Source organism: Glandiceps talaboti, chromosome 5, assembly GCF_964340395.1.
Source record: "Glandiceps talaboti chromosome 5, keGlaTala1.1, whole genome shotgun sequence".
NCBI classification, from domain to species: domain Eukaryota; kingdom Metazoa; phylum Hemichordata; class Enteropneusta; family Spengelidae; genus Glandiceps; species Glandiceps talaboti.
Genome location: NC_135553.1, coordinates 5,291,407 through 5,307,933, shown reverse-complemented (window position 1 = coordinate 5,307,933; position 16,527 = coordinate 5,291,407). Strand labels below are relative to the sequence as shown.

The 16,527-nt window shown below is 34.6% G+C and overlaps 2 protein-coding genes across 2 annotated transcripts; both read left to right on the top strand.

The window, feature by feature from the left end:
* The first annotated feature begins 92 nt into the window (after positions 1-92).
* On the top strand, positions 93-3,625 carry LOC144435722 (3 beta-hydroxysteroid dehydrogenase/Delta 5-->4-isomerase type 3-like). The gene is made up of 2 exons (XM_078124330.1): positions 93-471; positions 1,505-3,625. The coding sequence occupies exons 1-2, from the start codon at positions 213-215 to the stop codon at positions 2,341-2,343; spliced, it is 1,098 nt and encodes a 365-aa protein (XP_077980456.1). The 5' UTR covers positions 93-212; the 3' UTR covers positions 2,344-3,625.
* A 5,987-nt stretch (positions 3,626-9,612) lies between these two features.
* LOC144434926 (kinetochore protein Nuf2-B-like) lies at positions 9,613-16,351 on the top strand. Its single transcript, XM_078123452.1, has 11 exons — positions 9,613-9,720; positions 10,213-10,373; positions 11,066-11,127; positions 11,926-12,023; positions 12,287-12,397; positions 12,682-12,801; positions 13,499-13,761; positions 13,899-14,090; positions 14,648-14,735; positions 15,831-15,908; positions 16,277-16,351. Exons 1-11 carry the CDS (start codon positions 9,613-9,615, stop codon positions 16,349-16,351), a joined length of 1,356 nt encoding a protein of 451 aa, XP_077979578.1.
* Positions 16,352-16,527: the final 176 nt, after the last annotated feature.

Sequence of the window (16,527 nt, the reverse complement as noted above, 5' to 3'; positions counted from 1 at the left end):
GTAGTAGTGGAGTTGTGGGTAATCAGGTAAAAGGTCAACATTTAATTTATTCATTTGTTAATTGCTCACGAGCGTCATTCATTCAATCCCTAATGTATTTGTCATGCTGATACTGTCTAGAACTCTTCCTTTCAATACAGAATAGAGGTGCAACACCTTTTTTGACGTTTACTGACACTCTTAGTTGAGATCACAGCAAAGTTTCTTTTGCCATGGGGACTGAAAATGGAGATGTGTTATTGGTGACAGGCGGTGCGGGGTTTCTTGGACAGCATGTCGTGAAGGTTCTCTTAGAGATGGGTGAAAACGTCGCCGAAGTTCGGACAATCGACATAAGGGAGTTTCACTGGTTTAAAGGAATGCAGCCTATCAATTCAACCGCAAGGTTGGTTCATTATTGTGGCGACATTACTAAACTAGAAGACGTACGTAAAGTAACGAAAGATGTTGATGCAGTAATTCATACATGTGGTGAGTTTCACATCATGACCTATGTCATAGCAGTGAGGTTTTGATATGGTACCTCATAGATTGTATCAAATTAAAACATGACTCGCGTGCGTGAAGGCGCGTCTTTTAATAAAATAACAATAGAGCCAATTAGAATATTCCTTAACTCTCAAAAAGAAAACAAAGGTCTAGCGACTTAAAACTGTGACAACTTTTTCTTTAAATATTTCCACTCATTAGAAAAAGTGCAAAACAAAAGGTAAAGATATGACTCAACTAAAAATGCCAGCAGACTATGTTTGAGAAGAAATAAAAGCTGCTAAAACCATAGACAGTTGAACTTCTCCACTGTCTATGCTAAAACTGGTTTGTTAGAAAAAGAAGAGATAATTATATAAATATGAAAAGTAGAGTTATGAATGAGAACATTTTTGAACAATTTATGAATGAATTCCAAAAGTGACAAGTAGTGTGTAATTATGTGTTATTTCGCGATAAAGTTCCTGAAATATCAAAATTCAACTGTAAAAAAACATATCTTACCATAAACCTAAATACACAATTATATAGTGTAGTTTGTGTTGAAATTGAATGTGTTGTCGTTATGTCAGTAAAAAAACTTTGACAACATGACTTCATTGAAAACCGGTTTTAATTGAATTCACAATTTCTCAGAGAGAGTGAGAGAGAGAGGTACTTTGGTTTTGCAATGTCATGTCAAGTAGATGATATTCTGTAAAGTTTGCATAAAGTTGTTGAAAAAGGTATGTGATCAAGTTTTATCCCCATCCACATAGATTCCAGGCTATTAGAATGAATGAAGGGTCATTTGCCTTTTGCTGCCAACTTTACTGTGTTCACTTTGTCAACTCATGTGTGACACAGTAAGCGAATGAAAACACAATAGTTACATTGCAAGTGATATCCTTTATTTCAACAGTATCATGGTGTGGCTGTTACTGTACAACAGTTCCATTCCTATCCATTTTCATTTTTGATATTCTCACTTCATCATTTCAAACAAATTATCTCTCTGATGTTTGTTTGTTTGTAGGTTACGTTGATGTATCTGCACTACCTGATTTGGAAAAATTGAAAGCGATCAACATTACTGGCAGTGAAAATGTCCTGAAGGCCTGCATAGACAACAATGTCACCAGGTTAGTGTATACAAGTACACAGGATGTTGTCTTAGGATATGATCCAATTGAAGGCGCTGATGAAACAAGTATTGGTATACCATCCAAATTTCTGTACGAGGGTTATGCTGGTACCAAGTATGAAGCTGAGAAGCTTATCCTGAAAGCAAATAATCTCATCCTCGACAATGGTCAGAAATTACGGACATGCTCAATTCGGCCGACGACAATTTATGGTGAGGGCGATGTTCATCTTGTGCCACCACTTCTCAAAGCTGCTAAGCAGCAAGGAGGTGTGTTTCTTAGAATTGGTAACAAAGATGCGCTCTTCCAGGCAACGTATGTTGGAAATGTTGCATGGGCTCATGTATTAGCAGCACAACAGCTCAAGAAACCAGCAATCCAAGATGATGTTGCAGGTCAAGCATACTTCATCTGTGATGACACAGAACTGAAGAATCTCTCCGACTTTGCAGAGCCTTTTCTTCAGGTCAAAGGTTATCGCCTTTCACGTTACTATCTTCCTTATTGGATGATGTATTTCGTTGCCTTTTTCATTGAATACCTGGCATGGTTTCTGAGTCCCTTTGTGAAGTTGAATGTCCCAATGAATAGAGAAGTGTTGCATTACATTTGCACAACTATTTACTTCAGCTACAGAGGAGCCAAGCGATATCTAGGGTACAGCCCAGCTTTCAGTGTGGAGGAAGCCATGGAACGAACTGTGGATTATGTCTCTAAGTTAAACATCTAGTCTTGCAAGGAGGTAGAAAAATGATGTGAATGAGAGATACCCGTGTTTTATCCCTTGCCATTCATGGGTACCTGCCATAAATCACACATTTTTACCTTTCATTTCAAATCAAAATAAAATTCATTTAAACAGCATCATTCTGTAAATACTGATGCTGACACCATGAACAAACCAAAAATGTCTCAAATCAAATTTTTAAAAAAATTTGAAAAGAAAGGAGTATGAAACTGTATTTTGTCAATATTGATGTTCTGCCAGCCCTTTTGTCTCTGGTTCAAGAGTTTGCAATGTCACAAAACATATGCTACTCGAAATTTTAATTCTGAAATTTAGTCATTTTTAGTCATTTTGATTTACTTCTGCCAGAAAAAATTTTGAAACCAGTAGTTGAAATTTATTTTTTTAAAATTTTTTTATCCTAGTATTGAGTTGCTCTGTAAGGTACGTAATGACAGGGCACCCTCACTCATCAGGTGGAGTATCACAGCATATCATACAGTCTAGATCTGAGTCTACTACTGGTAATTCCCTACAATAAGTATGTACAAGAAAGTACTTTTCATTGCCATTTAACCATAGACCCTCCTGGGTGGGGAGGGTCTATGATTTAACCCATAAATTTTGTCTCTCAGAATACAGTAAGAACACACTTTGCTCATGTGCAAATATTTTGTACATTTTTTTAAACAAACTAGAAAAATTGAAACTGAAATTGTCAGATATACTGAAGAGAATTAGAGGAAATTAATGTATGTGCTAGAAGTTCTCTTTCTGAACTTGTTGTAAAGTTGGGTCAGCTGGGCTGACAACAAGATGACCTCCATTATGTATGTAATTGTCACTTTGTCATTTCATAAAGAGAAAAATATGGTAATGTGGTGTACATAATGACTCATTCTTGACCAATCAAAAGAAAGACATGCCGTGAGGGAGGTATAGCTTTATATACACTACAATACAAGTATGTCCATTCCTTTCTATAATTTCACAGGTATTGAGTAAACATAAGAAGCAATAACAGGGTCACACAAGGAATTCAACATTCATATTCCAGGATGTGATAAATTTTATCAAATCTCACATTTTGTTTGAAAAAAATTAATTTTTAAAAACTGTTATGTATCATTGTGCATATGATTTTTGTATGCATTTATCTATGGATTATAGCAAAACCTTAGCAATATGGATTTTTTTAAATCTCACATTTTGTTTGAAAAAATTTATTTTTAAAAACTGTTATGTATCATTGTGCATATGATTTTTATATGCATTTATCCAAGGATAGCAAAACCTTAGCAATATGGATTTTTTTTTAACTTTCTGTACTTTTGTATAAAAAAATGGACCACTAAATGTATGTATGTATGCATGTATAGACCAACTAGTAATAATACAAATGTAATATGAATGTATAATGCACTTTTTGTCCTGAGAACTCATTCATATTACTAATTACAAATTATAATTCCAAAATCCTCCAGTTTATTTGTCATATTTTATATAATCTGGAATTGTAGACCTGAAAGGTAATTATAGGGACAGTATGAAATCAATTAAGAATTAAAATGTGATGACTTTTGAAAAAAAAGTATATGTTTTTAACCATGTTAGGTAAAAGAAGGTTTGACTAGCCAGAATGTTCCATGAAGCCTAAGTGTGCTATTGTGTAATGTAATGACATAGGACTAAGGTATAACCATAATATTAATAGTATTTTTCAAAAGTTCTTTTACGAGATATTTTTATCAAATTTTATGCCTCCATGTACCGTACAACATCATTTTAGCGATATATGTCCTTACAGGAATTTATAAACTTTAAACTTGCCACTAAAGATCATTTTGAAATTCTATGGTTTGAATTTATATACAGTTATTTCATCCTTTCTGCCATAGTAAAACTTAAACCAAGGATATTTTGACCAAACCTGCCAGAAATTTGTCATTTCCATAAATGTTTATTTCACATATTGTTTTTAACATATGTAGAGATGTATGAATTAGGATATATTTTATATAAACTTTTTATTTACCAGTAATGTGACACCAAGAAATGACTAGATACTTTGACCCTGTGAGTATAAATTGAACCTTTGTAAAGGAAAATCTGTTTTCATAGAATCTTACTTTCTGATATCTGTGGTTATTTGAACATGTGTTGAAAGAGATCACTTGTCGTCAATTTATAGCATATGTCTTGTTTTGAGAAATTTCTCTACACCAAAGATTTTGTCAGTGTAATCATTTTGCCTTTAACCCCTTGGTATATGTAGTTGCATTATGGAAATGGTATTTCTGTCAAACTGACATTTATTACCAACAAGGGAAGGTAGTATTCAGAAAGTCAATATGGCCACATAATATTTTTTATGTGTTATTGTAATGACTTTTGAAATGATTTGCATAAAGATCATAAAGACACTGAGAACACGCTCTTACTCTTACACACACACACACACACACACACACACACACACACACACACACACACACACACGCGTGCACACACACACACACACACACGCGCGCGCGCACACGCACACACACACGCACACATGCACGCAAACACACACACGCGTGCACGCACACACACACACACACACACACACACACACACACACACACGTGCGGGCATGCCAAATGTTACAGTGTATTACACTTCCTTGTCTAATCTAAATGAGGATGTTGTTTTGTAGATCCAATGAGATACAATGTGGGCTGATTGACTTTATGTCTCTACCTTACTTTCGTAGTAACATTGATATGAATATGAACAAGACTGGTTTGGTGGACCAACAGTTTATATTATATTACAATATTACACAAATTATATCCCATAATGTATAACCAGTTCTTAGTCTTATCCATGGCTTAGAATCTCAAGATGAGATTTGAAGCCACAGACAGCCACTAAACTAAACAGTTATTTACAGACAACTTTTAAAGCCTTGTCTGTGTTAGCTAACCACAGCTGTTCAATGTTGATCTTAAATTCTCATTATCCCGTCCAACTTTCATCTGTGCCATTCCATACCTGATGTTACAGGACACTTGTTTTTTTTAAAAAGTTGTATTAGTATGTTTTTTACTTAATAACAAATGTACTTACAGTAACCTTACATTATTTTAATTAAATATATCTATGAGTGTATTAGAGAGAAAATATTGAAAGTAGCATGATTTTAGCCAAATATACATACACCAAATAAAATATTTTGACATGCTTCTGGATTTAAAAGCATGAATCTTGGTCAGCAAAGTCAAAGTTTGGCGTACATCATGTCTGTAAGGGTCAAAGGTTAGCGTTCATTGCAATAAATTCTACATCAGCTTGATAGTGTTGTCTAACACTCAAATTACAAATATATCTTGGCTACATATGTAACCATTTTAAAAGATACTAACTTTTGATCCTTACGCTTTGACCTTGACATGACCTTATAATTGGTATAATGTACTTTGAATTTTACTGATAAACATTTGTTATCCCTTGATACATAAGCTCTATTTTTAATTGTATAACTTATAATTACCTGCTAGGCATAAACATAAATATGTGTATATTATATTCATAAATAAACTATTTGTGCATAATTGTGATCACATAAGTAAGAGGTGCATATTTCTGAGATCTAGCCAAGGACACAATCTCCTGATGAGCTTGTGTACTTTGTGAAACAAGTTCTCTTGATGGTAATGTTCTATTTGTGACATTAAATTTGGCAAAGTAGTTTCAACAACAATGCAAATATGTAGTTTTATATCTCATAGCTTTGTGAACTCTTTAAAAATGAAATGTTTTCTGTTCTTACTTTAAATTTAACATTTGATATCTACTTCATACTCTAACGTGGGTAAATAAGTACTTACTTTACTGTTGGGTAAAAATTATGGGATGCCATTGTAATGATTCTCGTCAGTGTTTTTCGTGCAGAACTGTGGTATGATCATACCCAATAATGTCATTCCATGTGTTGTGGTATGTGCACATATGTGAGATGTCTGAGATCTGCCCATGTTTGTTCTGTTTATCTACCATATCTGTTTAATACTGATAGATAACTGAGATAGGACAGCACATGCTGTGTTTTATGTGTGAATGATTGATACTAGTATGTGAGAAAGAGACATATGTACAATACAGAGTAGTTTATATTTTTATAACCCCAGTCTGTATATTACAAATAAATGTAATAAATATCATTAATCTCAAAGGTCGGAGTTCGTTGTTTATTTGATTTTGATTGAAATGAATAGTCATCATGGATTGCATTGATATGGTATGTATGTCAGGGGTGAACAAATCATTTTGTGAACTGGTGGTCCCCGGACCAGTGCCTTAGAAAAATCCAGTGGTCCTGCTGAAAGAATTAGTGGTCCAAGGTTCCGCTAATGTGAAACATTAAATCTTACCTATGAATCTGAATATTCAGACGACTTTTTAACACAGTTATTAACAGTAAGGTACTGGTCCGATGGACCAGACGAGGTAAAATTTGTGTGGTCCGCCCAAAAAAATCGCTAGTCCCGGACCCAGGACCAGTGGATTTGTTCACCCCTGTATGTATGTATGTATGTATGTATGTATGTATGTATGTATGTGTGTGTGTGTGTGTGTGTGTGTGTGTGTGTGTGTGTGTGTGTGTGTGTGTGTGTGTGTGTGTGTGTGTGTGTGGATGTATGTATGGATGGATGGATGGATGGATGGAGGATATGGATGGATGGATGTATGTATGTATGGATGGATGGATTGATTGATGAAGGGCTGTATGGATGGATGGATCTATGTATCTGTAGGTGTCTGTGTATGTGTTCATGTCTGTCAGTATACTATTAACATGTAACTTTTTTTTGTGAAAAAATAAAGAAGTTATCAAGTGTGGCAATACCAGTAAAAAAGAGAGAAAAAAAAGCTCTTCTGGATCTTTCTTGTATAGACTCACTATTATCTTAATTTTATATCACAACTCAGACCATTATAGTAACAACATATATTTGGAAATTTTACTGTACCTAAAACATATCCCTTAAGTCTCCAAATGAACCCAGTAACTTTTTGATTTTCTCATTATAGAATAACTCTAGATTACATTCAGAAATAACGAAATCAAATAAATGGATAAAAAAGACCATATGAAAGTAAACATTCTGAGTATTAAATCAGACAGGGTATATTAAAGGCAACTTCTTAAACATTGAGATATTTAGGTGCTTTCAGAGAGTGATTTTGTCTATAGAACAAGTGACAAGTGCGAATCGATACTACCTCAATCATAGGTCCATGATACTAGTAGATAAAGTTCTTATTCACAAGCTGTTGAGGGCAGTATAATGAGGGGATTGCTAGACTTGTGTATTGTGAATTGGAGGAAAACGACTTCCTCCTCCTCCTAGTGATGGTATACCCAATCCATTGTTTGATGGAAAATGTGAAGTACATGTATTGCTAAACACGGACTTTGTTGATTTTTTAAATGGAAAACAAAGCAGAAATAAAGAAAACAATATATTTGAATGCTTTGCATCAGACATGTTTACTGTACCAAACATGTTACTAGATGCTTTATTACTGAACATTAATAAAAATAAATGCAACCAATTCTGTGCCACACATGGACAATTTGCTTTTAGTCAAAACAAAATGACCTTATCTTATTAGTACTGTCATACCAGTATTTTTAACCACAACTACGAATAGTGACATCAAGACTTTTCATAATTCTAGTAACTGGAAATATCCATGTACAAATTTCAACGTAAGCACCATTAGCATTTCCCCATTAAATACATAACTTACTTTAAAGAAGAAAGCAAAGGGGAAATTGTTCTTCTACTGGATGTTTATCGGCCTTCTTAACCAGTTCGATCAAATTGTTATATAAATGGTTAAGAGATAAAACAAGACAGTATAAGTAAATTGAAAATGTCTTGTTGAAATGTACTTTATTCGTCGATGAGAAAAGAGGCGTTCCACAACTTAAAACAGATCAGAGCCATATAAAAACAAAAGTATCAACCGTATACAACAAACAAACGTCTTTCTCCACAGCTTGATAGTTTCGGACTCTCGCCGCTGGGGGCTCTTAGGAGATAAGAGCGCATGCGTACCATTTCAAAACGAGGTCGCCCGCAAAATACAAAAAAGAAACAAGACGGTGTACAAATTTAGTCGTTGTCATCATAACGTCAGCTCTTATTATTCAACAATCCGAACGTTTTCAACTTATTCCACTAACAGTAAAGTCCAATCAATTGGTGAGTAGTCAGTTTTTTTTACTTGTACTATGTTCAAGGAAATTGGAATGTCCCTCAGTCACTGCGTTTGTACTAGTCCTGCTTGCATACGGAGGAATTCGGGACTCGATTCTGACAATTGTCTATCCCCCTTAGAGTCAAGTCAGTAATACAGACTCGTGCACCGTCATGTAAGCAGGACTACGTTTGTACTAGCTAATATAATAATATTGTATCGCCGACTGTCGAAATTTCTTTTAGCCTAGCCTCAGCCCACCAATTTGGTGGTAAAGTGGTGGACTGGGGTTAGCCCAGTTACGTATCACGAAAGAAGCAAACTCGATCATTGATGAAAAGTAATATATTTGATATTAGTTCAATATAAATGTCACAAGCATGATTGATGGTAAAGTCTTGAAGGCAAGGTAGATATTTTGCTGTTTGATGTTATTGTACACCGCGCGTGGGGGGGGGGGGGGTGAGGGGGGCTGAAGGATTTTCGCTTTCCAGGGTATGAGTTTAAAAAGAATTGTGCTGCAAGTGCAGAAACTAGCTACAATGTCAAATTCCCAGGTACATGTGTTTATGACAAGACATCATCACAAATTTAGGGTTCGCTTTCAAGAAATTTTTGAACTGAATAGAAATTTTCAATTTTAACAAATATATTTTTGATCGATCACAGTTGCTACTTATTCTCAAACAGGCAATTTGATAGCATACTCAGTGTAGAGAAACATTGTAGCACCATGTTTTACAGTAAAACATCTGCACCATATCATACTAATGAGGTACTTAGACTAAAGTGCCCTCACATGGGATTCATTGGTAAAAAAACGACTAGTACATGAGAGTCAGGAAGACACATATTGACATTATTGTATCATTTGTGTTGTCTTGTGGTTTTTAAAACCCTGAAAGCCCTGCCCACTGATGGCTACCACCACTAGCAGTGGTACATGTATGTGAAAATAAATTGTATTTTTCATAACACACAACTCCTAATATTTACTTTTTCTTTTACCTGTCACAGAAAATGTCTCGTTTTGAGTTTCCATCCCTTAGTGTACCTGAAATTGTGGCTCACCTTGAGGAATTCTTCCCTGGTAAACACTATACAGAAGATGACGTAGCGAAACCACAGGTATGGACAGTACTACTACTTTAATCATAGACATACAGTTTCTTAGATATTTTTATTTTTTATTCAGTACATGTAGTTATTAAAGTATGAATTCAGCTAACAGCACATTGATGTTGGGGACTACACATACATGTATGTCTTCAAATGTTCAAGAATGTTGTGATTTAAATCTGGTTAGTCCATGGATCTATTATTGAGATAATAGATCGATGGTTAGTCTTAGATTGCAAAATACGAGAGCAGTATATTTAAATGGTTTATTGTACAATAGATAAATGTCACAAGAGTTAGACATTGTAATCTTCCTATCTAGTGTAGAATATGCAGTTTCTTATTGGTTTTTACATGGTTGTATCAAACAGCCGATGAATGGTAGCTTGAAATGGGCTGTACACATAACATATGCCTATTGAGGCATGTAGTAAGTGACAAATTCAAAACCTGCAAACCAGTGCACATTTCACCTTGACATCATATCCATTAATTCTTCAGCCACACAAAATCAAGGAGTTGTACGAAGATCTCCTGCTCCAGTGTAATCTTGGATTCACACGAGAGGTTTTTAATGTACAGCCATTCCAAAGCATGTATGCCCTACAGAATCCAGGACTTCATGAAGAATCCTACCACCTGGTAACCTTTAGTTTACTTATGTAAGTATATTATTTGTATTCTGTAATAGATAGCAAGGCTAGTAAAGTTGTTTAATTGTTCTGTACTGTATGTCCATCTCTTCATCTCTTGTTTATCCATTGCCAAATAGTCAGTATATCACAGATCAGTATTCATAAAAGGAATGCTTGTGCACCAACAGTCAACTTTAGTAGTACACTAAGATATAAAGTACTGCTTTTTCGTTGTTTTTTATGCTATGTAATGTTTGGTGTGGGAGGACCACAATGGAAATAAGTTGTTAAAACTTTTTTGAGTTATCCTCGGCAAAGGTATTCCGTGCTGTATTTGTTTGTTTGTGAAAGCTGTAGTGTTATTTCCGTTTTTGTTTTGTGGTTTCCTGAATATTTTTTTGCCAAATAAAATCAAATCAAATCATAAAGTCATGAACATTCAGTGTTCATCTCATAAATTTGCATAAGTCCAATGATGCAATGGTGGATCAGTGTGAAAACAATGGAGGTGAAACAGAGTCAATTTGTTGTGTCTTGGTAATCATGCAAAATTTATGTGATGTGAAATCATGAAATGACTCTCCAGAACAAAAATATAATTATGAAAATACATCTATTTCCTGGACTTGTGTGTCCCCTATGATATTTGACAGACAGCTAATATTGTAGTGGTACATGTAGCAATGCTTAGTAAATACTTATTTCTTTTTTTTGTCTAGGGAACGTGTTTTGATCACTTGTGGTCTTGATGACTTCAAGGTGTGGGATTTAACAAACCCAAGTAAGTGAAATTCTCTCTGTATTTGATGACAACAAAAATACCTCCTGTACTATTATAGACACTTGAAGAAAATGTCCAAAACTTCTTCATATTCGAACATCAACTTTATGCTTAATTTAATACAGTTGATGTTATTGTTAAAATGGTTTATTGATTGATTGATATGAAATGCCACAGTTTAGTTTACATATTGTAGTAGGATTTTAGGTAAAATGTTAATAACATTATTTCAATGTAAACTGTTGTTTCAATCATTTATAGAATACATTACAATCATGACATCTACAGGTGAAATTTTAACTCATAAGAGATTTCAATTTGAAGAGTTTCAGAAAGATTTGAGATCTATTTTCATTACTAACATGTATATTTGCAAAGCTGAATTGCCATTCAAATAAAATACATACTTTATTGAACTCATGAAATGGAAAGTAGATCTTGGTGAAATTATCAGTCACTCACACACATACACATACACACACACACAGCACCAACCCACACATATGTACCCACACTCCACACATATACATTTGTACACATAGAGACACACGCACACACAATGACATGCAAACCCCACATACCCACACTCATGCATGCCATGTACACACACACACACACACACACACACACACACACACACACACACACACACACACACACACACACACACACACAAACAAACAAACACCAAAATATAGGAACTGTCCACAAATCTTCACATTCCACAAATGGTAGTGATGATGGTCAAATATCCCTTTGATTTTATTTTGCTGTAATGAATTAATATGTTTTATTTAGAACCCAAGAGAACAGCAAGATTTTTGAGTGGCCTAATCAATTTTAAGAAATTTTCAGATGTGAGGATGGAAACCTATGAGAATATCATGGTGAACTATGTAAGTACTACAAATATATGAAACATGTTATGGTTTGGAAAGATGTTGGATCTACATGGCATTTCACATCGTGTGTTTATCACATATATACGTTTCATGTCAACTGTATTGTTAACAACAATATGGTTTATGGTTTGTGTGTGTGTGTGTGTGTGTGTGTGTGTGTGTGTGTGTGTGTGTCAAAGACCATATTAGTTCCATGGGAATATCCACATATTACATACAAGTGTACTAACTGTAGACAAAATGTTATCTATTACCAGGCGTCCTTACAGGACAAATGTAGACAGTTACTGACTGCCAAGGATGATATCCAATCCAATATCAATAGAATAAGAGCCATGCAGGCAGAGAAGGCACCACAAATAGAACAGGTATGGAGATCAATGTTATGGCAAGCTAAGATAATAAGGTTTAGTGTTTCCTCTGTAATGTGCATAAATATCAACACATTCAAATGGTTTATTTGCATGATGATTTTCAGTGGTGACAAGCTGATTTCAACAATAATATTTGCTTGTACAATGTTTTCATTCCAGGCTTTTATTTCAATTCTTAATCAAGCTAGTGTTACATGCGACATTGAAATCATAACAGGTCTTCCATATAGCTATCAACATAGGCATATAAATGACATTATATTTGTATTTAATTTCAGATGAAAAATGAGATTGGTGAGATGAATGAGCATATGAAAGAGATGAAGACTCATTGCCGTGAGATACAGAATGAAAACACTCAAACAAAGGCTACCATAGCAGACAAAACAGCTAAACTTGTAAGTCAGTGTAATAGCATTGTAACTTCATAGATTGTCAACTGAGTGTAGGCAAGTGATCTCAGGAGATAGTTTCAATTTCAGTAATTTATATCAACATGAGTACAATTATTTCTTTGTTTTGCATTTATCTAATGTCTTTCATTAATTTTAGAAAGCTACATTACTTCTGCCAACCATAGTATTGCTAAAACAAGTGGTGTTTGTCAGAAGACTATATGTAACTGTTAAACATATACATCCACAATCAAAGTTGATCATTTTGCCAGTTTCGGTTGTTGTTTTACTTGATAAATAATATCCCCTTTACTTTTTTACTTTTACATTTTCATAGCATGATTTTTATTGTGGGGAGTCTAAGGAGTGCACCTTACATTGGGGGAAAAGAGAGCTAAAATTTTGATCATCAATGCCAATCACATGGCAGTAAAAATGTAGGCCATACAACACACAAAGCTAACCCAAAAACACCACATCATCTCTACAGATAAGCTGAACTATTTAAACTACCTGATGCCATTGATTTCAGCCTAAAGGCATTGTGAATTGATGATTTTTCTAGGCAGCCTTCTGTACACATTGTAGCTCTCACTTCCTCGCTTCTAAATAGCACCCCTAGTGTCCAAACTATGCAATCTTTTGTCTTTTTCATAAACGGACTATGGCATGTTAACCAGTTCTCTTTGTTTTCTTTTAGGACCAAATCAGATGCCGTGAGGTTGGCAATAGAGAAGAAGCAGAGAAAATCTCATCACGCATAGTGCAGTCTCCAGAGAAAATGAAAAATGACATATCTCGGATGAAACACAACATCCAATGCTTGAAGCAAGCCAAAGATGAAAACTGCATCAAGTTACAGGAGCACTATGTGTTGAGACAGAATGGACAAACCATGTTGGAGAATGCCAAACAAGGAGTGAAACTTATCTTGGCTATCAAAGCTGAACAACAAAAATCAAGGTGAGTGGACTCATTACAACTTGTTATCTTTCCTGTTTTCAAATACAGCTGGTATGAGAAAGACACATTGACCGAGGAGAGATAAAACTGCACACTTAAAATGTCAAATTTAATATTTTTGCTCATCTGAATTGCAGAGAAGCTGAGGAACAATTGGTAAAAATCCAAGACAAGAAGAGTCAACAGAAAGATGTCCTCAGTGAATGTTCTGCCAAGTCCAATCAGATGAAGAGACAGTGCGCCCTCAAACAGGAGAAAGTGTCTAAAGTAATGTTGCAGCATGAAAGCAAAATGGGGTCGTTGGCGGCAGACTTGGAAGAAACTGTCAAGTATGTATATAATACAATACATTACATTAAGATGTTTTTCCCCAATATTTCCCTTCATTCAGCCAAGGAAAATATGGGTGACCTAAGGGGCCTTGTTACTCTGAGTCAAAGACAAGAAGTGACCAAACCCTATAGTCAGTGTTATTTTTTGGACTAAGTAAATGAAGAAAAATATGAGTGACCTAAGGGGCCTTGTTACTCTGAGTCAAAGACAAGAAGTGACCAAACCCTATAGTCAGTGTTATTTTTTTGACTAAGTAAATGAAGAAAAATATCAGTAATATTAAATGTGATTATACATGCGGAGGTATAATTTCTGGAAGTGTAATGATATCTGCAGTGTTTTAACTCATGTTTTGAGTACTGTAGAATGAATGCCATAGATGCAGAATTGTAGTGACCTAGAACAATCAGGCTATAAATCCCATGTATTTTGTTTGAATGTGTTCAATCAACATACAGTTACATATAACATATATGTTCATATTGTGTTTTCAACATTTTGGTTGTGATGCCTTTTATTTTTGTGCGGAATTTGACCTATTTTTGTATTGCAGGGAACGAGATGCTGTGTTTGCAAAAAGAAGTGAAAATAACAAGGAGTTTGGCAAGTTTGCAACAGAAAAAGACAAGCTCCTGAGAAATGTAAGGCATAAATTTACTTAAAGGCCAGGCTTTCAATTCCAGGTTCTCTCATTTGTGATATCTTAATATCAGTTGGGAAGACATTGTATTACTCTTTTGTTCTAGACTGATTTTTTTCTAGCCGTGTCAGACAACTTTTTTTTTTGATCTACATTAATACTAGTAATCTGAACTAGGCCTTCAATGTAATATATATCTAAACTATTACTTGGACATTATCAATAACACATTCCAGCAAGGTTAATATGTACTATAACACATTCCAGCAAGGTTAATATGTATTACAACACATTCCAGCAAGGTTAATATGTACTATAACACATTCCAGCAAAGTTAATATGTACTATAACACATTCCAACAAGGTGAATATGTACTATAACACATTCTAGCAAGGTTAATATGTACTATAACACATTCCAGCAAGGTTAATATGTACAGTAACACATTCCAGCAAGGTTAATATGTACAGTAACACATTCCAACAAGGTTAATATGTTCAGTAACACATTCCAGCAAGGTTAATATGTACAGTAACACATTCCAGCAAGGTTAATATGTACTATAACACATTCCAGCAAGGTTAATATGTACTATAACACATTCTAGCAAGGTTAATATGTACTATAACACATTCCAGCAAGGTTAATATGTACTATAACACATTCCAACAAGGTGAATATGTACTATAACACATTCTAGCAAGGTTAATATTACAATTTATTGCCTGTCCAAGGACTGGCACTCTTTATATGCAGAATAAAACAGAAAACAGCTAAAAGTTCAAAGTAAGTTATAAATATTGTGAGTCAACATGTAGATAATTACTATTGTAGGTATAGACTAAACTATTGTCAACATTTTTGTTTAAATAATGGCAAATTTATTTTGTATGTAGCAGCCTTCTGACTGAATTACAACAAAATGCAGACCAGTTTTAGGAGGGAAATCATAATACATCAAATTCAAATTTTCCCCTGTATCTTTTTCTAAAACATTGTAAACATTTCTAAATCATTGTAAACATTTCTAAAACTGTGTAAAAATAATTATTGTAAAATTTGTTGTTGACTATTTTGTGTTTGACATCCTTCTAGTTGGAGACCAATGAACAGAGTTATGAAGTCGAAATGAAAGAAATGAAGGGACTTTATGAAGATACTCTCTTACATGCTGTGAGTATCATTTTTAAGTCTCCCCGACCGAGGTGGGGACTATAACAATGGGTACTGTCCATCTGTCCCGTAAAACTCTACGTCATATCTCAGATATGCACTATCCAGTTTCATTCAAACCTGGCACAAAGGTGATATATATGTGACATACACATGTTACTTTGTTTCGCAACATATGAAAATTTGACTGAATGATGTCCATATTTGTAATTGAAAATGTGTTTTTTTGTTTTATCATTTCCACCATATTCTTTGTTTTTCATAACAGTGACTTCGTTTTTTTTCAATCGTTCAAGAATATGAGAAGTTTTTCATCTCTAGTAATCAAATGCAACATAGACATCTTGTTATTTATTTCTGTCTTGTAGCTTGAAGAGTACCACAGTGAGATAGCTGAAACATGGAATGAAATCAACCCAGTCACATTGTTCTCAGAAGACTAGTACCACAGTGAGATAGCTGAAACATGGAATGAAATCAACCCAGTCACATTGTTCTCAGAAGACTAGTACCACAGTGAGATAGCTGAAACATGGCATGAACTCAACCAAGTCACATTACATTGTTTTCCGAAGACCAGGACTAGACAGTCAGTTATTTTACTGACAAATATTATCAT